This window comes from Argopecten irradians, chromosome 12 (genome assembly GCF_041381155.1).
Source record: "Argopecten irradians isolate NY chromosome 12, Ai_NY, whole genome shotgun sequence".
NCBI classification, from domain to species: domain Eukaryota; kingdom Metazoa; phylum Mollusca; class Bivalvia; order Pectinida; family Pectinidae; genus Argopecten; species Argopecten irradians.
Window position 1 is genome coordinate 15091774 of NC_091145.1, and position 26852 is coordinate 15118625.

Genomic DNA, 26852 nt, shown 5'->3' on the forward strand with positions numbered 1-26852 from the left:
CTATACAGAACTAGCTACGCCGCTGCGATGTAAAATGAATAAAGTTTATATCAATATAATATAACTGTCTTCATTTTCCTTGCTGTAGGCCGATGACTGTTTTTATATATTAAAATTTTAGTCGAACCAGTGCACTAGGAATCTGCAGCGCTGACATGTCAGGATCAGGTAGATTTGGTTATAGCTTTCATTGAATTATTGATAAGGTGTAATTTCATCATTTTCATGACTAACTGTACAACCCATCATTCAACAGATTACAACACGATGGTGTAGATATTAGAAATCATTAATTATCTACTTATTGCGTCCAGACATGCAGGCCGGCCACACCCACACTACGTGGGCGGGGCTCTCCTATACGTGCCCACTCAATATAAGATATCGAGACAAGTAAATCCAACTTTGTCAAATATTAAATCACTCTAGAAAAAAAGGATTTCATTAAAAGCCATTTTCACCTGCTCACTTAACATGCATATCTAATAAATTTATCACATGCCTATTGTATTTCGATTTTTAATGTAATCAAACTTTCCTAGCGGCAGTGGAATCTAACCAGACTTCGTGAACATGGCAAACTTGTTCTTTAAGCTTAATGACAAATGATGCAGGCTTGGGATACTTACTATTTAAACGTTTAAAAGTAAATGTTTGGATTCCAACTCCCTATCGCCCACTCGGCAGACGGATGAAGGGCTCTTATTAGCTCTTTAGGGGTCAGTGGGTGAGGCCTGTGTTTTCTGATGATAACGTTCCATATACTAACCGTATAATTATGAGTTTGTGGGAATGCCATTTTATTTGTACAATGTATACGAGACTGCTTTAATGTTTGTTCTGTGTCCAGCCCTTGTTACATTTGTATAGAGTCGATGTTGGACCGAGATATGTACCACACAGGTAAAATATATAAATCAACAGGTGAAAACATAGATAAACACAGCGAAACACCAATTTTAACCAGTTACAACTTTCCTATTACCGGCGAAAAACACACACATTATTATTTCGTCGCTTAAATTACAACTTGATTTGCGAGACAGCCTGTTTCTTTTTATAGATTACTCCCGATAAAACTGGTGTACGAGTTTGTAGTGTGACCCCCTAACTCTATATCTACATATTAAATTGCACCCCTCCCTCTAACTGTTAAAAATGACCAGGTATCGATGACAATTTGATGACGTTCCTTGTGGCGGTGATCGACAAATCTAGCCAAGTTGGTGTTACGAGACGAACAGATAACATTGAAGAAAGCAGAACAGCTGGAACCTGCTAACACCGATTTATCTTGGTAAGCTTTTGTGCAACAGACAGGACTTATTGTTATTTTTACACGTGGTTGAAAGAATTTGTTGAGTACCGGATCACACTAGCGATTATGAGGGTTCGGTTTTTCGATTAGCTTAACATTCTCGAAAACAGGAGAGAAAAATCTGTAGTATCTCCGAAATCTAGTTAATTTCGTGTTTCTAATCAACATTAAATGTTTTGATCGCAACCCAAATATTTGTCTAACAAGATAAGTATATTTTTGTAAACGTTAGTCCTAGGTTAGTTACATGTTTCACACGGAGTTAAAGCTGAGCGTGAGTCCATGTGTTTTTTCTGTTCACTAAGACAGTACCCCTAAAGACAAGCTCGCCGGCTGGTTGGGGCTAGCGCTAATGTACCAGGAACAAAAGAGATTGTCTATATTTCTTGGCTATTGACAGACTCGTATCTTATTGCTGGCCACGTATCACGCGAGGCAGATTCAACTCAGTAGCGAGATGGTCCCCTCGATCTCGGGCAGAGGTCTGCAAAGTCATTGATGCGTGAATTCCATAACAAGGAACCCGGCATTTGAACCGAAAAGGTTGAAGAGGGTGTGTGACAAAGGATTTATTTAGACAGGTACATTGGAGTTGAACAAATAGGTATACACGGGAGTTGTGTGTAAAACACCTTTAATTCTTATGTAGACATATACTGTGTGTAGAGTCTGGGACGTACGCCGTATTTGATATTCTCAAACAAGTTCATATCTTACATATTTCTGGATTACGTCACTTTCAGCACCACAGGTATAAATACCTGTGACTCAATAGTATAATCGTGGGATTACAAATGTAAGGTAGGTGTCTTTTCTCTTCAGTAGTGAATGAATGGTAGATTTAAATACCTTTCTGATCATATTGTGTGTGCCATGTAACTGTCGGTATACTCTGACCAGGGTGATGTACATGTATACATTTGTAGGTTGTCCTTGGATTTGACACGTAAATTCTATCATCAGACTATGACTTGATGTTTGTGCCACAATCCCAGTTAAAAAATGTAGTATATAATTTTAACAACAGTTAATACTATATGACGCCATCAAATACTTCTGGTTTAATCAAAAGATAAAAAAAATGTATTTGGTACCAAGGTTAGATTCCTCTAAATTAAATTGTCTCTTATTAGAATCCAAAAATTGACATCAAAATCCTGCATACGAAATAATTTGCCGGTTTTAGACGGTAAAATATCTAATACAAACATGTCATATTAGGAAATTACGTTACATCCAAAAATGTCTGGTTTTGCACGATATACAATATTATAAGGTCCCGAATTATCCTCAATCCATGCAAAGTGGTACTTGACACCGTGATGTCTTACATTAGACGCATGAGTGAAATATCTTGCTTAGACACATGCTATTGGTGTCGTTGACACGTGTCTTCAGGTACAGTTCATGAGTTCATTAGTTCCTAGCACTGCTGTCGGCGGTCGTCTAATACTCCATGAATTTATGAATGGAATTAACATGAAATGTAGGGTTATGCACCTGTGCGTGTATTATTAATCTCAGAAATATGTATATTGTATCAGTATTATACGTATATATCATATTTAACAACATCAACCAGATTCACCAGGTGTTGGTTGGAATTAATGGCATATGGAAGAATATTCCGATCTCTTGATTGTCACACGTAGAAAAGACATTTTATGTTGGCCTGTATGAAATGAGATCTTTTAAATCAATGTTTGAACTACAATGTGCATGATCAGCTCTGTCGGAATCTCAACCATCATAATTATGTATTCAGTTTCTGACTTTCATACCTAGTATAGTGACTCTCCTATTACGGAGTTACTACCCTTGGTTAAGAGTTACTGCCCTTGTTCCAAGAGTTATCGGCCTTTGTTAAAAGAGTCAAGACCCTTTGTGCCGGATCCTATCAACATAAATATCGAATCATACTACTTATGAATTATCTTACTACTATAAAATATCTTAGCAGAGTCTTTATGTTGATGAAGAATCGGTGTACGTGTGTTGTATCTGTTCACCATAAAAAAGATAATTCCAAAACTTCTGAAGATTCAGGCACATGGCAATGTCGTCACAAGGTTTTATCTAACTAAACTCGAACAGGGAAATTACTGATAAAGGTATGGTGTATATTGATGTGTTGGACAGATAAAATAGGTCTGCTGTGAGTGCTATTCATAGCATGACTTCTATATCACAGCCGGGTTTCTACAAATGTCAGTTTATCAGAAACTATTGACAGACGTACAGTCTAGTATATAGCTATCTTAATGTTCGACCAGACATACATTCGCCATCTTTAAAATTGTCGACCCCGCTGGGGTGTACTTTGTCCTCAAAACTCCACACATTCTATGTCAAGGTTATGGACATTTTATGTTCTATACAAATTTCTAGTGCCCATGTGTTTCCAGAAACATCCTAGTATTGAAAGTGAATCTGATTTAAGGTGATGTATGATAAATGATTCTTCAATTATTCCATGATGAAAAATACAATATTGTTATTTATCAAGTTACTCCAAATGATGTCTTTGAAATTCCCACTGATTTCGTATGTCTCTCAAGCTGTCAAAACTTTATGGCTTATTGGTGTAATCGGTTGGGCTGGTTACCAGACTATTAAAAAGTAAAATCTTCGTTTCATTTCGTCAGTAGACAGAATTTAAGTGATGTCACACTGAAATGACTGATATGTTGTATTGTCTTTAACTCCTTGTGGAATGATTGTACTCATTTTATATTTGTAGTAAACTATTGTTATCAAATTCATTCAATTACTTAATTACTGGAGTAATTGTCATTGAAATATCTTCAATTTAAAATAACAATTGATGACGAATTGTAGCCCTTAAACGCACGATCAATGACTTGACACCAACAACTTAAGACCCGCCGTCGGACATTTGTGTAACCTGTGTGAAAGTCTCTGTTGTCCTTATTTTAATCATGTATAAACATTGAGCACGTGAGGTTTGGTGCCGAAATTTAATTATACGTAAACATTTCACCAGAACTCAACAAAACAAATTCAAAACCGTATCTGATGCATTCAACGACTTTCTACATATATCTAAATGGAAGGTTTCTTTATCTCCGATTCACCTGCTAGTCTTTCACACCTGCCGCCAAAACCTCGCCGCGAACAAATTACTTACACACATTTTCCAATTACACGTAATTACGCCACCTATATTCCGGAGTATCTCTCCAGCCAACGGGTTCGGTTTTATTATTACACAATGTCTGAAGAAATCTTACTATGAATTTCTACGTCACTCGCTTGAAACCTAGATTTCAATTACACACATGTGCTGTTTGAGAGTCACGATTATAATTTTTTTTGAAAAATTGAAAAACGTCATGAGACTGCCATTTTGAAGTGTTTAGCGTTGATAGAAGGTTACCACTGATAATTTAGCGATGGGAAATGATAACGCGGAGTCTATTAGGTTCCCCTATCTGACCCTGCTCGGGAACATGTAGAACACAACTGATGGCAGACACTTCTACTGAAGCTTTGTTAGCTTGGGAAATTTAAACACATACACAACAGTCAGAAATGGTATATTTATAGATGAACCAGTCTATGATTTCTAAGAAGAAAAATTAACATACGTATTTTTAACACAAACTTCGAAAGATAATCCAATATTGAATAAACATTAACTTTTATTGATAAAATTAATTTTTTTGAATAAATCACTGAAATTTTAAAAAAGCTAACAATACATGAGTTCTTGGTCCGTTTGGGAGGGGGGGACCTACAAGTGCTTGTCTGGCGAATTAGCTCCCCCTCTTCGGAGTTTCCATCAAACGATCTCTGAGTCTCTCAAATGGGCCATATGGCTTCGCACCTTGTCCCTAGAGAAGATTCCTGCACCAATAAAAAGCATCTACCATAAATGTCTACATGTACGCCATTATTGATTTGGAAACATGGCGAGCAGTGCACTTATCTGATCACCGCACAAAAAACGCGGTTGTTCCCCTTGCGTAATTTATAATCCTGCTTTCAAGATCTTCGGGATTTCCCCACAAAATCCCGTTAAAAATATTTAAGATTCTAATCTTTCAATTGATTTATGGATGTGATGATAATATTCCACAAAATACAACCCTTTAGCTCTTAAAACATGACTTGTATCTCTGTTGTGTAGCCTACATAAACTGCACCAACACATCTTGTGGAATAAGCTCTCAGTTGGCTGATAGTTAGATATTGGAGTGTAAGAGCGATTGTTTTTTTTAAAGCCTGTGCCTCGCCCTTTTGAATTAAGTGCATTTACATTAATAAAAATCATCTTATAACTTCCTTGAAAGCTATTCAGTGTTAAACAATTTAAATACACATATAATGCTATGAAACATGACATATAAAACTGTAAAAATGCGAACGGATTGCGAGGAATTTGTAAAAAGACACCGACAGTAAGAGATATTCGGAGAACGGAATGTTCAGAGATAATAAAAGTACGTGCAGTGGCCTAGTGGTTTAGGTGTCTAACGCGCCATTATACACTAATCTCACAAATACGTCACTGCATCGCTCAGCCGATGGTTTTCTTGCGGAAACTTGGGTTTACTTCCACATTGAACTTTGTGCCCAGCTTCACAAGTAAGTCTAATCCCAATTTAGGGCAGACTCGTTTGATTTAGAACGCCATTACAAACTTTAGGATCAAGGGACTTGTTAGCGCACCTGTTACTGTACCCAGTAGTAAATCTACTAGTGTGTCAGGGATAGGAGACAGAACACATCAAACTTTACACTAAATAACCTACAGAGCATGTTGTCTGCCAGACATATAATATATACACGATAATCCAGGGTAATCAAGACGAGATCGGACATAAGGAGATCAACCTAACTCATTTGTTGTCTGTCTTCAACCATCCCCACAACTCCCACCCCGGTCTTTAAGAAGATATACTTTGATTGTTATGTTAATTACTGTGGTGATTTCAGTATAGGCGATACCATGCGATGTACTCCTGGGCCACGGTGGCCGTATGGTCAGCGTGTAGGATACTCAAACAGTGTTAGAGGTATAACACGACGAGACACTTTTGATCATTTCGTCGTGTCAGTTTTATTGGATTACGTGTCGGACACCCTTTCATTGCCTTCATCCTCTGTCCAAACCATGTGTAGGATAGTCTAGTAGATTACCGCATTTTTAATTTAAGAATGATAGCACTTTTGTTAGAATTCTGGCTTTTGCTTTCTCTACTACAAACAAATCCTAATGACACACGAAAAATTAAAGCCGGGAGTTCCGTAAACTTGATTGCAACGAAAGACAACTTTACATGGACTTTAAAATGATGAACAGTGTAAAACAATGTGATCTGCGTATATTGGGTGTTCAGTCACGCGAGCAAAACCTTTTGAATAGAGAGCCTAGACTAGCGGTTGTTGCACAATTGTTCGGATCGGGATTGCACATTCCAGAATAGCAGCCATGGCAGCAGGCAATGAGAATGGCGTAACCCCGGTAAACAGAGTAATTATCCCTTGGTCTCGAATCACCAATGATATGATGCAGGGGCCATTATCTCACATTACCTCTTACCAAATAGCCATTGACACGGTACTTAAGTCTGCACATGGATTCCCATGCGTTTGTATAAATGATATAGGTATTTATGTTAACTGCGTTACGCTGTGTACGTTTTTACATGTATATATGGGACAGGAGTCACGTGATTGCACTAGTCACGTTTTTACATAGTATTATGTGTAAAACAATATTGTCGTTAGATGCCATGTTTCTGTACTTAATTGCATTTGACCCTGAAGGTTATAGCCATTAGATATAGCCATATACAAAGCACGTAATGAATTATCATATTTTATAGTTTCTTTTACAATCAAAAAGATATGACAACATTTTTAGTGAACAGTTAGAATAATAAGAACGTGCAGTTTTGCTTGTTGCCTTTGTTTGCTAGATACATAAATTGTGAACATACCAGATTCCGCGTATATATAAAAAGTGCTTGATATATGCATTGCTGTAGGAAAGCGTAGTACTGTCCTTAAATGAACTCTTAACTGGTAGTAGCACGCGAGCAACTTAAAAAGAGTCCACAATATCATGATGTCACTCATCTACACGATATTTGGTCAGCTGTTTTAACAAGTTATTCGATACGATGACATTTAGGATAATAAACCTGCACTCACGTGACGTGCATGTTAGTGTTTTAAGTATACACTATATATATACGCCATGCATGACGGTCTAATAACATCGCTGAACCGCCTAACACACAATACCAGAAAGTAAATACTAACTAGTGTGCGTAGCAAAGATCCAATTTGGAGAGTTATTCCAATGCTAGCCTGTGTAAGCTGATAAATGAGGTATTGGGCGGTGGTGTAGCAGGGCCCACACTCAGTACGGAGTCAGTCCGAACAAAGTGTTGCTCTGTGATAGAACGTGAATTCATAACCATCATAGGATTATAAATGACCATAAATGAGTCACAACTCCGATAGCCTATGTGTGTGGACCCGAGGAAAGTAAAACTCCATGGCGGAATATCACAGCACGGCAGTGTTGTTTAGGATTTATTGGTAAAAACGGTATGTATTACATGTATGTATGGACAATTCGTGTCGTTAATAAAAGGACAGATTTGATAGATTTAATACATGATTCATGCTGGAATACTGTGGAAACTATATATGTGCGGAAAACCTGTATTAACTATAATATTAGGATGTATATGATATTAAAACAGGGCATTTGCTTCTAATTTGAGTAGTTTAGTCGCGGGGATCTGAGAATTAGTTACAGTTTATATCAATATGGACCCCCAGAGTGTCCATAGACTATTTTAGACGTTTTAGGGGATCTAGACCCGTAAGTTCTCGGATACATTTCAGCCTGAACTAGCCTGGGACCATAGGAAGTTTTATTATAATTTGTTAGTGTTTCGGACACTTGCCCCGAACTAAAATTATCATTATTAATATACAGATATATAAACTGCTACATTCTTTATTTGTATTATAGCAAAATACGATATTAAGGATTCACGTCAAGATTTTTGACTTTATGTACCCCAAGTTTTCCCTGGCCTTATACATCTCTATACACCTCTCAAAAGTCTTTTATTTCCATGCTGTAAAAGACATCCCCCTCCTCATTCCTCCCTACCCGCACATCCCCAAATCACACAGACACTGAACACAGGTCGGAGAGACATGCTGTCATAATTTATGTTTCCGCTACCAGCCTGTAAATGTTAAAAATTCCCCAGTCCTCATGTGATGCCTCTAACAGCTTCAGGTACTAAATCAACCACACTCACATTTAGAACATTTAGAATGTCTGCTAGCATATGGAACTTCCCCTTCAGTCATCGTCGGACATTTATCAGACGTACTGCCAGGTCTGGGAAATAGAGAGAGAAAAAAACATAAATGGATGTATTTTTGGCATAGCTGTCCCGAATAGTCTCGATGTGTATGCATACGTTAGGATTAAAAGTGAAAATGATTGTATTATCTGAAACTTTGGTCTCACATTTCTGGGCTATGTACACATTTTACCTGAGTTCTAAATACGAGCTGACGGGAGTACAACAACTCTACTCTACAAAACCTATATTTATATATCCCCATTAAAGTTCGTGTGTTGATACATATATTGTAGGTAATTTATGGTGGCAGTAAATTGGTTTTTCTCTGTGATATTCTGATATGTTATCAATTTATCTGTCCCGTATACAGTAACACTGAGAATGGGGTTCGTTTTAACATTTTAAAAGCGAGAGACACGCCAGAAGGTGTATGTAAATTTCAATTAAAAACTTTTTGTATCTATAAAAGCCGGAAGACGACAAACCTAAAATTAAACGTGTTCACTTGCCAGTCTTACCCATTTTCTCAAATGCTTTAAAGTATATTGACGGACGTTTCCATGAATATTACCCCTTATTCATTACAATAACCTAAGGATGTGTGTTGAAAATAAGTTCCAAATGAAGTTGATGGACTGTAAATAGGATGTTTATTGTGAACAACTAGTCATATTCCGGGTGATATTACATCACAAACATTTTACTTACACACAAAGGACTAGGTATGGTAAGGGTCTTTTGTGGCCCCCAAATCCGCTACATGTATTTTTCAAAGCCTGTTATTTTAAGATGTGAATCTTGCATTTCAAACCTGGCTGACTCCCAGGGGTCAGTGGGACAGGGCCAAAATGGGTCAAAAAGACTAAAAATTTCTAATTTTTTCTCCTGAACAATACTCTTCATAGATTAAAAGGTTAAGTTGATAAAATAACAGACTGACTTCAAGAGCCTGATGGGTGCAATGGACAAATATATAATAGTTTTTATATATCTTTGTTTCATTCTGTATCAGAACTTACAGGTCAGGTGACCGTAAAGCCCCTTGGGTCTCTTGTTACACTAGCAAAGCCCATTTCTAACGATGTTTCTAATGACTCGATGCATTGAGTAATCAAGGCACAGGCGATTGGCTATATAGACATTTTTCTCTCTATATGTGTGCAATACTGACACATATCTATAGAGAGAAAATAATTATAGAGCCAAACGCCTGTGATCCAGGTGAACCATCCCCATGGAAATGAAACGTTGCCAATGTCGTCGATGAGTGAGTATTGTTTTGATCGATCTATAAAGGTCATTCCTGTTATATCAGTATGAACTCTAAATGAATTTAGGAGTCTATGGTTTTGTCAGTAATGGGCGTACAGGAACATCCCTGTGTACTTTTGGGACCCACTAACCAGTGGGGGTCTACAGGATCTCTGTGTACTCTTGGGGCCCACTAACCAGTGGGGGTCTACAGGGAAGGTCCTCTGTGCCAATTACAACATTCTGTAGACTGTATTCCACCAACTTTAACACGCTAATGACGGTGTAGCAGATTCCGATTTTTGTCTGAAAACTATGAAATGTAAACAGTAAATTGGAACAGTATGTAGGTAACAAGCAGTGCCCTTCAACAATGGAAGCGAAATGCCTTAATGTAAACCGTCTGACTCTCCCGCCGCCTTTGTGGCCGTCATTTCTAAACAGACCTATAGACTTCTACAATGGAGGAAGATTTTCGGTTTTTATGCATAATTTTGGATGAACAGACTTTTGGCTGCCCGTCATTAAACAAAATTAGCTGCTCTTGATACAACCACAGTATAAAAACCAAAGCCCGAACTGTTGACTTATGAAATATTTGGGTCTATGGTCACGCGTTTATGTGACGTAGAACGACAAAATACCTAATTGTAACGATGTGTGCCTGTGTGTATTTAGATTGTATTATTGATACTTTCGAGGTTCATCTAGCTAATCTAGAACATATTGGCAGTGTTGAATATTAGTATATACTGTTCCCACCCTCGCTCTATCTGTCGATAACCTTACAAATAGGGCACATGGACCTGGGAATTAGTCTTGTATATCGTCAGTCCGTTAATGTTAACTTATAGATCATTCCTATACATTTTGGTGGCCTAACTATCTAGAATTCACAAAAAAATGTTTTATTCTCTATTAGGACGTGTATATGTATAAATAAAGGTAGTCTAATTAAAATAGATCTTCTAGGCGCTCCTCAAAGTGTTCTCCTACGGGGAGCGACATGGAAGATCTAACTTTTAAGTAGACTGAAATAAAGGTATACATGTATTTTAAAGGATTTTCGTTGTCCTGTTTTGTTACTAAACTTCATAAAAATTCCTACGTTTTAACTCGAGGCATAGCACAATTGACATATATTTCCTTTTTCACCTGTCAGTGTAAATCTTTTATGTCCTGCTGCAGGCGATGTGTACTTCCATTCATAAATTGTATTTCATACCTATGCTATACTCAGGTACAATCACAAACGTGTATGTCGCTCCCTGAGCAGACGTGCAACGTGTCATAACTAACACATCATTGGCGCCAACATATCCGATACATGTATTTCCGGAATTCTCCTTTGACCTTGAAATATGACCTTAACATTTTATTGTCAGTCATATTACAATCCATACAACGAGTAGTCCCATATAAGCAACACTAAGAATGTTAAATGACAAGTTTGTTGAACACGATTACACGTGAAATCCGTGTGTTTAGGTAGGGATTCTGTGTCTTTATTTTTTTGTGTTCAGAACTTGTTTTTCCATTCAAACACCTGTGATTGCATTGCTTTACATACATAATTCTACACGGTGTACATCTCTACACAATTATTGACACATCCTCGATACTCCAGAGGTTACTATTACTCGATACCCCATGGGTTACTATTACTGCATCCTCGATACCCCAGGGGTTACTATTACTCAATACCCCAGGGGTTACTTTTACTCAATACCCCAGGGGTTACTATTACTGCATCCTCGATACTCCAGGGGTTACTATTCACAATGATGATGTGGCGAAGTGGTAAATGGCGCAGCTATGTTGGGCTAGGCGAATGGGTGCCGTAGATCGTGAGTTCGAGGCCCGGATAGGGCACGAGTCAATCGATGTCATGCTTTGTTAAATTGTGTTTCTTTGATATATAATATTCACAATGATAGTAATAGTAACGCTTGGAGTTTGAAAAGGCACAGGTGTTAGGTACATCTCTGTGTAATAATATCAATGAAATTTTGTATAATGCTTAGGCATATCGATATAACAATGATACGCCCTGCAGGTAGGGCGTTAGAATTGCACCTGCTGCCCCTATTGCATGATCGTAAAAGGCGACTAAATTTAGGATCTTATCTTTTCTCTTCTTCCTAACTGACTTAATGTTTCCTAATGCCACCCTCTCACCGCCTCACTTTTGGCCTTGAGTTAAGCGTTCGCCCCTGTGAGGAAGGCTTTGGGTTCTGTCCCTTGGCCGAGACACACCAAAGTCTATAATAGTGGTAGTTTGTGCTCCTGCTTAGCGCTCAGCGAACAGGGAGTCGGACGACTGGTTCGCCCGTTGTCAGTATAATGTGACCGGGTGGGGTGTGTTGCTTGGTGTCTTCGGCGGCATGCTTCAGTGATATAGCACTGTAAAAAGGGCAACATTTCCACTATACAAGAAGACACATCACGACCATACCGCAGTCTCCCAAAACACACACCTCGCAGTTCATACACGCTACCCACTGCATACATGGGAGGCCGTCCTTACATGACCCTGGCTGTTAATATGACGTTAAAATAATCAAACAAACAAACAAATAACAATGATTCACATGGGTTTGGCATATAGTGATACACAGGGGGTTGAAACGTTTATGTAATAATACACAGGGGTTTGGCATATCTCTTTATACGATTGGGAATTCGTTTAAAGCTCCTTATGGACCCTAAATCCTATATTGCCACACACTCTCCAATCCTTATTAACTTTTCCCTCCTCCCTCTCACTACCGTTCTGATTTAATATTTTCTACGGTTCTAAAATATATTCCAGATGATCAGTTGTCGGCCTTGAGATTAAGTAAGACCTAAAGACCTATCGTGTTACTTTATTTGTTATGGTTATAATTTGTCTAGTCCTTTCAGAAACGTAGTGTTGGAATTTGGGAGTATACCACCAGGATATTGTATTACAAAACACTGTCGATGAGTGTCAGAGAATTTCTGTATTCTCACAGCCTCTTTCCCTGTTGTATTCCCGACATCTGGTTCTGTGTTTTGATGTCTGTGTTAACGTATTCGTGTTTACGAAATTCTTCGCTGGATTAGTCGCGTTAGCAATTGTATGGACAAGCTTTGATAACCGAACGGATGACAGAAGACTAAATTACGTACATCGTAGGAAGTGGATAACCGGAGTAACAGCTTGTATACAACTCCGCTATCCAAGGGTATCCTTGTATTATACTGCTTTGGTCTGGGGGTTTCCCCCCGCGGTCAATAAATTGATTGTATTTTCCTAATTTTTATATGTTTAGTAGAAGTGGATTCCGTTCCATGCGGAAATTGTGTAAACAATATTGTCTGAAGGAGATTCGCTACGAACGGAAACGGTGTAAAGAGTCGATATGTGTATCCTAAAACCTCACATTTCCGACAGGAAATATGTGCTCCCGGTGTTGGATGCGTCGAGTTCCGAGTTACGATGCTAAGCCCTGATAAACGTTACGTAGTGAACCACTAGCGTGTCACAGCGTTCCGCTGGCAGTGTTCCCGCTGTACACTGGGTGGCTGTGACCCTGACACGAACTGTGGGGAAAGCACATGGTATGACTGTCAATGTCATATTTGTTGTAAATAATAAATCTGGCAGCATGTGCGGCCTTTGCGGGGTATTGTGCTCTATATGGCCAACTTTTACGCTGATTTTGATGAATGCACATCGCACAGTGCGTGTCTTGATGCGATATTGTGGTTTTGTATATGAAGTGTTGTAAGTTATGACATGTAAGTACGACATTGGTTCACTGTAGTAATACCGCAATGGACTGTCTTATTGAATTTATTCTGGTCTTCTTTAATTTATCGACTTGGCATGAATATCAAGACAAACTCGTGATATTGCTGAATCATCTACAGACAAGGCGTGGTGTCACTTAATCAGTCCATTTTGAGCTCAATGGTCACGGGTTCAAATATGCATTTTGACGCTTAAAAGGACAATTCAGATTAAGAGTACATTTAAATTTGCACAAATATCGAAAAAAAAAGTTCTTATGAAAGACAGATTAGTTGGTTTTACTGTGATCTGCTAGAAATAGAGCCCACTGTGGTGAAATGTATGTGAAATGTTCAAACTCGCTTGCTGTCCACCATTACACATTGTAGTCGGATGTTTTGTATGCTGAACTCTGACCTTTACTAGTGGAGTTAAGCAACTTTTGTTTAGAACTACTCAAATCGCTTTTATAATATTGAGTTTACCGTCTAAAAACAATATTGTATCAACTCCTCGATGGTGATGTATTGCATTTGTTTAGCTTTCACGACATTGGCTCGGGTATGAGTACAGCGTACATATTGTGATTTGGAATTCCAAAGGTTTCAATTAAAATACTCCACAATGACGTGGATTTTTTTCAATATTTTGTGTGTATATGTTTCATAAGAATTGCAGAACAATATATTCATACCTTACAGACTATAGTCATTAGAAGAAAACATGTTTTGTTCTCAACATCAATATCCTTAATTAGGCTAATATTCAGAAAGTTCTTGTTTTTTTTCTTTTTCTCATAGGTCTATGTAACATAATTATTACATTGCAGTATTTTTTGGGCGTAACAAATCACAGGAAATCTGATAAATTCATCGGGAATATCACATGATTAAGCCCTTTGAAGAATTTCGAAACATTATGTGATTTTGAAATTACAAATGTCTGACCTTTGGTGTAATCGGTTTCAACTTTTGCCCTACTCGTCTCGTTAAAGGTACACGCGTGTTTGTGTGTTACTAAATCGGTCTGAGCAGAGATATTACGTTTCGTCTGAATATCAACGGCATTGATATCAGTAACAAAAACTTTAGATGAGAAATCGCGATATAACCTTCATAACCGGCATATAGCTGTATGAGAAAACCTACGAAGCTACGTCTTGAAGGTCTCGCCAGGGTGCATTCGTATAGCATTTGGGATATGAGCAGGTTAAGAAATATATAGGAAATGTCACGCACACAAGTAGTGTGGTCTGGTGGGTTTTATGGGCCAAGTTGTTGTACTCGCACAGCTGTATTGTTGAATCAAGATAAATTATCGTCTCAAGAGCTTTAATTCTAAAAAGACAGAACCTATTTACCGAGAGAAAACAACGCGAACGCTCCCGTTAACATAACTCGGATTATAATTCCGCAGAAACCATTATACTAGTACTCAAGTAGATATTTTAAAGGTAAAATGGAGATCGCTCTTCAAATAAAAGCATTCATTCATTCGCATGGAATTGGATCCGTTGATTCAAAAAAGATTTATCAAACATAATTTGTTTTTATAACTTCAATTGACGTATCTGGACAATTACTTAAAGAGATTATCACAAAGGTAAATGTAAAAGTAAGCAAATTATCTTATTACGAGCAATATTGGTTATAACAAAATTTTAACAAAACATCATCCAAAATATGTTTTCTGACATCGACTTACAGTCAGAAATCCTGTTTGTTCATGGAATTAAATTTTGAAGACGTCGATGTTGTCTGCCGTATTGTTTTCTCGTGGCGCACCCCTGTGAAATAGAACACCTGTATCGCATTGGTCGATTCAAGCTCACTTAACTCTAATGGCGTTACACCGAATGTCTAAAGTCATATAGTACAATATAAACCGCTTGTGGTAAAATAAAACTGCCAAGTTTGTTTCTGGTTTGTAAAATTCTCACCATAGACTTCACAACGCGGAAATACTCATTTCTAAGCTCATCACCTTCCAGTGTAAATATTTGCTTCCTATACAGAGAGACCAAGCATAAAGATGATATTTTTATTCATCAGCTCAACATTTTTAAAAAGATTGGTTGCAGTGTTATGGTCGTCATGGCAACGTTAGATTTTGGCGTCAGGATGTTTCTCAAGTGTTATGTACAAAACCAAGTATGTTTACAAAAAAGTTCTGTCAACTTATCGACGTAATGTAAAAGTATACGTACCTTTTGGTTTTAACAGTAGCTTGAATTAGTTTAGTTTAAAAGGAGTTTTGGCACAAGTTTTAAAACGTTGGTGTATGTTTCCAGCGTTCATCGACACTTTTAATTAGTATGGACCCTGAGGATGTATTATATAATTAATGTCTAATGCATTCAAATCAAAATTTAATTAATGATGTTTTCCATTTCTCTCTTTCAATTAGAGTAATCGTTTGTTACATTTCTTTAGTACTATATAATAACATTTTATTGTTTTTAATAATCGAAGACGAAGATTAACAATGTAACATCAATGACCGATGCATTATGTCATTGTGTCGTCACTGAAAGATTTGAAAATAATCATAATTTACGCAAGATTGAATTATCTAAAGTAAATGTATCTTTTAACATAACGATAGCAATCGAATAAAACCGAAATAATTACGTACAATGTAGCCGTCAAGCTTGCTCGACTTTGCGCGATCTGTTCGCTTTTGTCTGCAGTGTTTAGGTAATGCACGTCTGCGAATTGAAAGATACATATCGCGTTTACAGAAACTTCATCAAATACCTCATGGATGACAGCTGATAATTTTCACATTATCATAAAGACACAATTTCATAGGCTTTAAAATACGACTCCTCAAAAATAAAGATGTTTATAATCATATAACACTGTAGCGGTTACCAACTAAAAAACACATGCTGCGTCTCATCAGTGATCGGCTTCTTTCGCTACCTTCCGCTATTTTTTTCGTTGATTTTCGCTAACGTTCGGTTCGTTCCGTTTGATGCCGATTTTCGGATGCTCAGTGATTATGGCCTATTTGCTTATTTTAAGTAAAAAAACATAACACGGCAATGTCATTATAACTTCACGACCAAATATTCGCCAACACGGTCGTCTTATATGGTAATTATGGTAACTTCTTTTCATGTTGCTAAGCAACAATGCATTTCCCCAGTGAATGTAAATTTATGATTTCAGCATCGATATTGACATGTTTTAATTGCATTAGGAAGAATTATTTTATGCAGACATGCTTTAGATTGGAGACTAGGCACATGAAATAAATCTCTCGTGCTTCTGTGCCACAGGTGTAAAAATTCACTGCCGCCACTTACCGTGTGGTGCAAGCACTGTCACCCAACAACCAACATACGTTACTTGCTTAATTCTATTGAAGTTGTCCACGAACAGATGGTCCAGTGTATAGATCTGACCATGACTCCCGTTTAATGTTCGTTGTTTAAGTTGGCTGCCTTTTAAAGACAGGTGCCCTTTATAGTGCGTGTCACGTTTTTAAAATTGATGCGCACTTTGGCTGCCATGGCGTGGCGTGACATCACAGCAAGCTTGTCAGGTCTCCCATTTTTGTTGACGCGTATTATAGAATTATGACAACCCTACCCAGTTAAATAAACACCGAAGTCTGTCGTGGTATGACGGGAATTTAGTTTGTTTGTGTGATCTGTTCATTCGACGAGGCGGGCGTGTAACCATACCCAATATGTACATTACATCGCCACCACTGTTCATTTCTGTGTTGTGTCACCATCGCTTTAACCATCATAAACAAATATTTGTTTTATTTTCAGAAACAAAATATAATATGCTGAAATTGCTGCGTCAGAATGTGTTATTTCTATTTGCGCAAATATACAGGGCCTAGTGACTGACTTCAGAACCCCGTTATTAGCCTTTCATCTGCGAATTTTATTCATCGGGAAATTGACCCAGTCCCCTCTATGAATACCCATCTAGATAGAAATCGTGACAAATTGATTTCACATAATAATTTCACAACGATTTAATGGTTTAGGGCCCAGGCGTAAAAACTCTGTAATCGATAAGATATCCTAGTTTTATATAGTATTTACCTATTAACGAGAAACGGATTCCGGCGCGGAGTAGTCGCTGACTGGCACCGATCATTGTAAGCCGAGATCATTCTATATGTAATTCATTTAAACACGTGATAGTTATTCCTAATATTCCACTTCCGTTTTTCTTCTTTCTAACGAAGTATATATAGCTGTAAAGCAAGGCATTTTGACCAGCTTTGGAATGCTTATTTTTACCGTGTGTTCCTTTATTTGCAGTGTTTCTACAATGAACCAGAGATGAAATTCACTACGGTTTGGCACCGGAATTGACGTCACACCTTGCCCAACTGAAGACCGCGGGCGCGTCCTCTGCTTCGCCGGATGTTGGAGGGAGGGCCATGTTTTTGCCATGTGTGTTGGTGTTCAGTTTACTGTTCACTGCCTGTCTAGCAGTCTCCTCGGAAAGTAAGTCGTTTGTCTTTCTTGAATCCGACACCTGACGAATAAAATACCCTGTACATCCTGACTTGGAGATTATTGCTACTTCCGGTTTTAAGTAGGTCAATGTGCTGAGGGAGAAATTACAATACAATCATCATTATGCTAGATATGTTACTTCCGGTTGAATTGGGTCAAGGTTGACAGAGAGTAGAATTGGACGTTGATTATCGTACTTGTAATATATACACCTGTTGCTTGGTTCCGGATATCATTATAAAAATTGACCGCCTTTGTCCTTGTAAAAATTGTAAAATTGTATTCCAAAGTTGTTTTTATTTTTGTACCAGATAAAATGGCCATCACTCTTATGATAAAACAAATATGGTCATGCTTAAATTTATCGATAAATAACAACTTGTGTTATCCGATTCAAGAACGACAGCACATTTATCACATCGAATCTATCCGTCGTCCAGTTGTGGTAGAACACTAAATAGTCACTAGTTCAAATCCTGGCAATATCTTTATTAAGAATTTCTCACATGTTCTATGTTACGTTAGAGTACATGTAGTTTCCAAAACGTGATATGAACACGGAATAAAGTACCGAAATGGCAGCTCCGTTTGTATACTAGAGCTCCATTGCGTTGGCTTGATGCGAAATGCCAACTAACGAAGGATTATTAGCGTAATTAGAGCACTGCATATGGACAATATTGTGACTTTATTATTGCTTTACAAGAAAACAACTCCGAAAAATGTCATTTAATAGAGCGGACATTTCAAAAAGATCTCAGCAATTGAGGTCATCAGCACAAGAAAATAAATTACTATTTATTCAATATATAAAAAAAACATACATCAGGAATTTTTTATATTTCTTATAGGAGAAATTGGGGGTTACTACCAATGCAAAATATCGATACAAAATATTTATCTTTTGAATATGATAACAAAACGTGATTTGCAACTACATTTGCAGATTCAGACAGACAATACCCTTTCAAGTGAACACTGTGCAGTCTGGCGTGTTACAAACATATCCCCTAGTCTGGTGTTTCTATTATGTATTGTCTGAGGTTTGGTCAAACTCATTGTGATAATAAGGACAGACGTCCTTATGTATTAATTAATGATAATACTTCTGCTACCTCTCATGTAAATTAGTAAACAAATACTTCATGCTAGACATTTCCGGTATGTCACCAAAACAACGGAAATGACAAACCGCTGAATGTAAACATTATACTCCTATTGTTATTCTAGACCGTTGTTTGATAAACTGTTGTTCATACTTGTAGCATTGAAATAAAAACTGATCTAAAATGACAAAATGATAAATGACCTTTTTTTTCTCTCTGACCCGCAGTCGTTCTAGATCACACCAATTGTCTATTGCGGCAGACGTACCAGGTGGACAAAATGGGCGTAATGGCCACGTGGAGAGGGGCGCGTCTCGAAAACTGTCTCATCAAATTAGCACGTGACAAAACCAAGAGCGAGGCTATATGTGTGGATGTGATGACTTTGAACATCAGTAAAGGTCAATGCCCGCCTGATATACAAATGTTCTCCGGATATTCCGGAACACCTTTCCAGGTAATTTATCCTTTTGTTGTACATATTATGATGACATATTTCGATAATTCAGAAATCCATCTTCAGATGTCACATTTGGTTGTCTTTCAAAATTAAATGCAAAATTTTCACAAAGCGACATGCTTGCAAGGATTTACAGTTGAGATTCTCCCTTATAAATCTTTGACGATGCACATGTACATAGATATATTGTACACAACAAATAACATGCTAAGCATTTTAATTTACAGTACGTTGTTACAGGAAGCTGCACAAGAACACGTACATTGCATTCTAAAGTACAATGTATATCAGGATTTTAATGCATGTATATATCGCAATACAAAATCATTTATAATTCGATATATGCCCAAAGCTTCAAATATTGCAATACAATGAAAATAGTACGCAAAGCTATAGAAAGGTCCACGTACATATGTTGGTGCACATTGTACAATATGTAGTAACATATCATTATGTATGGATATCTGTAATGCATTTTATACAAAGTTGATTAATCATTAGATACAAGGTTGATTATTGTACCGAACCATGCATGTATTGTAATGCATTGCACAAAGATATTAGATATTGTAATTTGGAATACATTGCACTCTAAGGTGGATGTAGTTTTGTTAGAATTGCGGTCATACTATATATAAAACTACATCTAAAGTACACAATTCCGTAACAAACGCAGCTACGTTTGTCTTGTGGTATAGTTCATACAGACCCATGTTTTATTTGTAGTTAATTTGGTAGTTTTTTTCCATCTAGCGGCGTACAGTCATTTGAGGTCAAATTGCGATCGTTTTATTTGAAATATTAGGCTTAGATTGAGGCATACGATCCCCATTTATACGCCGATACAATCTTTTAGAAAACTGATATCACTAGTCATTTGACTTAATACTATTATTCACTCTTAAATGGCGATATCCAAAAGCTTTGTTAACTTAACCAACTGTATATGCGAGTCTGGTGCTCTTTGGTGCAAAATATACTTAACGTCTATAACTTAGATCAATGCTGGTGTTTTATCAATAACCCACGCATTAAGCGTATAATAAACCCGTCAAAGCGGTAGGAAGTTTAAACAAGAAAATATCCAGCCCTAACCCCCGACTTCAGTAGTTGTATCTGATAGCGCTGGCGGCTTCTTAGAGCAAAACCTCCCGACGATTATAGGAATGGTTATAGAATGTCTATAAAGGGGTAGTATAACAAACGTATCATTCTTTGTTTGTGTGTACACAATACCACTGACCGCAAACAAAGCCGACTTTGAAGGAACATCGAGCGCTCCAATAACAATACATTTTTCATTTTTCATTGTGTGGGATTGCCTCCCCTGGTTACGGGTCGGCTTACGTCACGGCAGACGGACAGTGTGGTATTTGAAATATTATAGCCAATCTTTCTTCATCTAGCCGACATAGTCCAATATTGTAAAGTAAATAATGCCATGCTTTTCCAAGACACCAATATTTAAGTAAGCGATACATTATTGATTTACTTCTGCTATAGATTACAAAATGATCGCCTTCCAGATAAAGATATCGAAGTTAGTATGGGTCCAGTTTTTTTGGTGGCATTATAGAAGACATCTGGGGTTTCCGGAGTAAAACAACCGCTCTATGCCTTTAACATATAACAACTATTCATATGGATCAAGGCGACTCAATCTGATCTGCCAAAGTTAATTACTTTCCTTTGTTTTACTCCGTAAGTACAGACGGAATTAAACAAAGGGGGATAACTCTGATATATCACAATAGCCGACGTAGACAGGAAGTACTACACAGTGCTGGACATCTTAATTTAAGTTTTGGATCAAATTAACAGTTCTTATTTTTAAAAGGCTTTGGCCGCCATGTCGTCTCATTTGTTTGTTTTGGGCAATATCAAGTAACACATTTCCGAATGGGTCTGTTTCTCCTTCCAGGTGTCGAGCTGTGATATGAGTCCCGTGAGGAAATGTATGACGTCAGAGTTTGCCTCACTCAAACTGGAGGCCAATGAATCCACGTCCGTCCTGGCTGTCCGTATATCCACAGACATTGACTTCCGGTCAGTGCAGCCAACACAATCTCCAGGTACATGTATATACGATTTCAAGATAATGGCATAGAAAAGTAGTACCCCTCGTTTTGCATGAAGTTTGAAGATATATATTGCTTCTCTTTAATTTACTAAGAATAACAGTAAAAAGATATTATAATTCTCTCAATATTCTTCAGTCTAGTAATGTAGTATTATGGACAGAAAATAACTAAAAGAGGCTTGTAATCGTATCATTACATTGGATCATTATCCAAAACTATTTTACCTGTAAGCTCCATATACATGTACTGTAGAGTACATATGTACGTCTATCCGTTCCTTTTTGAAATCTATAGTTGCAATATTACAATGAAGTCATGCCATGAATGAAGGTATAAGATATCACATAGCTAAAATGTAGCTTATTTGAGGGAGCAGCAAGATCGACGAGTTCAAAGAATCATGACTTCTAAATTTAACCTTTATCTTCATTTCTCTCTTCTCTTTGTTATCCTTCCACATACATTGTCTAACCAGAACTCTATTTGCCTTTTACCAGCCGATCCTACAGTGACCAGTGGGCTTCCTCTTAGTGCCATCATCGGAATCATGATAGGAGTATTCATTCCAGTTATCATCGTTGTCATCGTCGTTGCTGTTATCTGTATTAGACGCACTAATAAACCATTAGATGATGACAGTATTGTTTACCATCCACCAAAAATACAGGAGCCTGCCTCCGAACTTACAAATGGCTCCACGGACATTGGTACGTAGGCTAACAAAAAGTTCATTCTTGACATGTTTACCATAAAGAAATATGACTAGAGTCAGATGTAGAACTTCCTGATAAGACAAAACAATGAGCCATTCAGTTAGCGTAAACATGTTATTATAAATATAAATTTGGACCTTTGTTGAAGTCCATATGGTGTTGTATCGCCCTCGTATATTAAATTATGACCGAGGGCTTAAAGGCCCTTTTTTCATACTAGATATGTCGTTTTTAACAAATGTCAAAAACTATTTCTAATGTGTATATTAATTACAAGAAAAGCATTGGTCATAAAACGCCACCCTGAAGAATGCTATCTATTGAACGGCACACGTTACCACGTAAGCCAATGAAAGATACATTGATATTGTCTCATACGTGGCATCTTTGCTATATACACCGAATGATTTGATGTAATTACATTAGGTATCATCGTATACATCTTGTGATTGGTTATATAATTCACCAAAACATGGTGATTATGTGTGTACCATGCTGTGCCGCACCAATTGGTCACGCATCAATAATAACTAGCCTTGTTTTATTCCACAGATCCGTCCCACTTACTTCACAGTCCTCCCACGATCACAGATGATGATGACATTAGTCAGGAAATATCACAATCCATGCGTTTGTCAGCCGTAGTATGACCTTCACCTTGATAGTGTTATACGCCTTGACCTTGACCTTTGGTATGGAAAGTGCTACGTTATGGTGATTATATTCCTTCGAGGATGAAGAGTGCTGTATAGTTAGTAAGCAATCAGGGCAATTTGATTTGAAATTCTGGAGCATTCAAACGGAATATAATTTCTAATTGTTGGTAAAAGTTTGAAAAACTGGAAGAGCGTAAGCCAAAGTGGTAGAAGCGACAATCGGCTTCAGCCATAAAATGCATTGCTCATAAAGGTCAAATAAACCGAAAGTGTGGATGGAATACAGGAACCCGATGTTGCGTTTTATAAATATGGAAACAGTAGTCTAACAATGGATATATTTAACAAAACTTACCCTACCAGACATGTAACATGCTCATTATGAGATTGATGAAATGTTGTTTGAATGTGATTGTGACATGTTGGTGGAGTGAGTGTTGTAGTGGATGGCAGCCATATCAGTCAGTGCCTTCAGTCTGTGTAGACGTCATTCATCTATGAAATTATGTTTTATACTTGGAATTGGAAGATAAAATGTCATAATATATTGATCATTAATTGTGGTTATATCGTTACTGTATGTTGGATTAACTAAAACCATTGTTTTGTCATTGTGATCAGTTATTCATACTTTCGGTTAAGTATGGTTATTGTGTATCAACTGAAAATTGTAATCTGAAGAACTCCATTAATATGGTAATCATGAATACGACTGAGAGTCGGAGCATGAATGCCACGGAGTGTTGGAGTTAGCCGAAACAAGCAATATCAGCATATCCCAGCGGAGTTAGCCGAAATAAGCAATATCAGCATATCCCAGCAATGGCAACGTCTGGGAGAAATGTCCGGCAATCTTCAGAAAATTGTCTATCCCAGTACTCCGTTGCGGAACTAACCGAGATTTGCCGATCGGAACTAATCGAGGTTTGCCGATTTAGTTTAGTTTTTAACGATTTACAGAGTCCGATTCAACATCAGCCGGTTGCTTCCTTCTTCATATTCTATTTCTTTTTTATTTTTCATATTTATCACACAAGTGTCTAGGAAAACTTTAAATATTGACTGTCTTTATTTCCCTTGCTCTAAAGCTTCGAGATTAATATTCTTATGCATTTATGTTCACATCATTACTTCACTGCATAATATCATACATAAATCTGATACACACCTTTTCACTAACGAATAATTAATATCACTGAATGGGATGAGTGATGCCGCTTTATCAAATTTCTCACCTGTTGAATGAGTCATATCAAACGTGGGAATGTGTAATGGAAATAAAGCACAGTTCATACACACACGTATAGAAGGTGTAGATGCATTTTAGATTATTTAAAGTGTTTTTTGTTGATTAATTCTTATTGATAGTTCAACTTGTTCACTTAAATTTCCTCATGATAGTCATTTGGAGACATACATGTACATCCCGAAGAATTGTCTTAGGATAGGAATCAAGATTCAGAGGCTACATATAGCAATGTCATAACGATTGAACACTTAATTGAGCCATGTTTTGTTTTTTATATGATGCATAAAAAATCTTCCGCTGTAAGACGTATTTGACTCTTTCAAAAATAGAGGCTAGAGTTCAGGCAATCGGAACAACTAGCCCACTTCTACGACCATCTGTTTAATTTCGAAGAAAATGACAGGTAATTCGATTGAGATTTCAGACACGTAGATTATATCTCCTTTTATAACGGTGTTTTAGATTACTGGCACATGTATTCACTCCCTTGTCAATAATGGATTGTTTGTTTCATGGCCTTTTGTTTTATCAACTGTTATGCATCATGTGTTAAGGAAAAGTGGCGTTTATTATCTCCCTTGTCTTATAAATTGAACAATGGGGAACCTTTGGCACTTTCCGTAAACGAAATTTCTCCAAACGCGACCTCTCGGAGTAATTTACGTCAATATTCGGAAATATTTTCGAAGTTTACCGGAAATTCTCCGAGGGGATCCGATTGGAAATTTCTCAATTTCGGAAAGTGCCGAAGATTTCCGATTGGTGAATTAAATTAACTGGAGATCTATTATCTCCCTTGTAATGTATCGGCATGTTTTTGATTATCGTCAGGTAATGCGTTTTCATTACAAGGAAGTTTATTTTCCCTTATCAGGTGTCATAAGTTCATTGCAGGGAAATTATTAGTAGCGTGGATTATCTTCCTCGTGTGGAATCCAGTTCATTGATACACTTATGATTAAATCAACATTTCTTTGTAGCAAGTTAGATTGGTAGACCATTATAGATCACGTACATGTACAGACTAATTTTATTTTAATGTAACTTGTAAATATCGTTAATGTATTTGTACAGAATCGTACTCAAATGACTTATTGTGTTCACATAATTTGTGTAAGAAAAATGAAATAATTCATGAAAAAAACATGTGTTCATCGTTTGTTCTTCTTTTATGAGAAATGTATTAATTCGACTTGTACATAACATGCTTGGCGTTCTCAAACATTGGTGTAGACGTTATTACGACTCATAGTCCCTACACTACTAATTGACAAAAGTACTCTGTAATATGCAAAGACTTTTTTCGCGGGTACTAAATTTTACGATTTCCGTTTCAAAAAATGTTCGCAGAGATTAAGTTTCGCTTAATTAAAATTGAATGGAAACAAATGTATATTTAATTTTCAATTGTACAAGAATTGTGGAAGATAACAATCAGCGGAGATGAACTTTCGCGAATTTACCTGTATCGCGAAATTCGCGGAAACAACCAGTCGCACGCGAAAGAAAGTCCCATGCGAATTAAGGAAACATTAGTTCTGATTTTCCGCGAGCCTTTCTGTTCACTTTCATCAAATTATAATAAGTACCAGTTAACTTTGTTATCACTTTATCATAAGACAATGTCACCGTAACACAATGGATGTGTAATAGTAATTATAAGTCAACCTGATAGATCATCCTTTGTTCGCCAGACATTTCAATGTATATATAATGACACAATAAATGTTCCGATATTGGTCCCCGTGGCGTTTTACTGCAATAGGTGTATGCTTCCATATTAGCGTTGGTCTGTGCAGCTGTTGAATGGATTGCGGATGTTATGTTTTTACTTGTTCACCCAAACACTAAAGCAACGTTGTCAAAACATTACGGCAGCTGTTAATGCACAAACATCTACACCATGATGTCCAAACTAGCTCAATTAAAATCGTAAGAGGGGTACTTGGTGTTTGAGATCATCTGCACCACAGAGCGAGGACCGCCTATCTGAAGTGTATTATAAACAGTTTTGAAATAAGTTTCTCATGTAGTGATATTGATAACATCGTAAACTGTAAACCAGCATGCATCACGGTGACTTAATGCATTGCTAATTACTCCTTTGCTAGTGATTCCATCGCTCGACTCTACCTTAACGGTGTCATACTGACCAAGCTAGGTTTCCCAGGTGACTCTGCGTTTCCCAATGACTATTCCATATACATTCAGTATATAGATTTCTTTGAAACGATTTTAGTAGTCTCGTAATGTTGAATCATAGCTAGTTTCCATTTGCGACATAGGGTCGAATATGATTTTGGTTCCTTGTAAACAATACAGAAACCCTTTAGTTATATGAAATATGTTTTATTGACTCCTCAGGATTCGTTCCATTATCATAAGTAGTTTCCTTCGAAACCGAAAAC

The 26852-nt window shown here is 37.2% G+C and overlaps 1 protein-coding gene across 3 annotated transcripts; it reads left to right on the forward strand.

The window, feature by feature from the left end:
- Nucleotides 1–1171: 1171 nt before the first annotated feature.
- Nucleotides 1172–25592, forward strand: LOC138304742 (uncharacterized). Of its 3 annotated transcripts, none has more exons than XM_069244991.1 (6): nt 1172–1297; nt 17979–18167; nt 19513–19742; nt 21667–21817; nt 22324–22533; nt 23092–25592. In XM_069244991.1, the coding sequence occupies exons 2-6, from the start codon at nt 18101–18103 to the stop codon at nt 23187–23189; spliced, it is 756 nt and encodes a 251-aa protein (XP_069101092.1). In that variant the 5' UTR covers nt 1172–1297; nt 17979–18100; the 3' UTR covers nt 23190–25592. The 3 variants fall into 3 exon arrangements, with proteins under 3 accessions (XP_069101092.1, XP_069101090.1, XP_069101091.1); XM_069244989.1 differs by lacking the exon at nt 1172–1297 and adding an exon at nt 1650–2119; XM_069244990.1 differs by lacking the exon at nt 1172–1297 and adding an exon at nt 7559–7900.
- Nucleotides 25593–26852: the final 1260 nt, after the last annotated feature.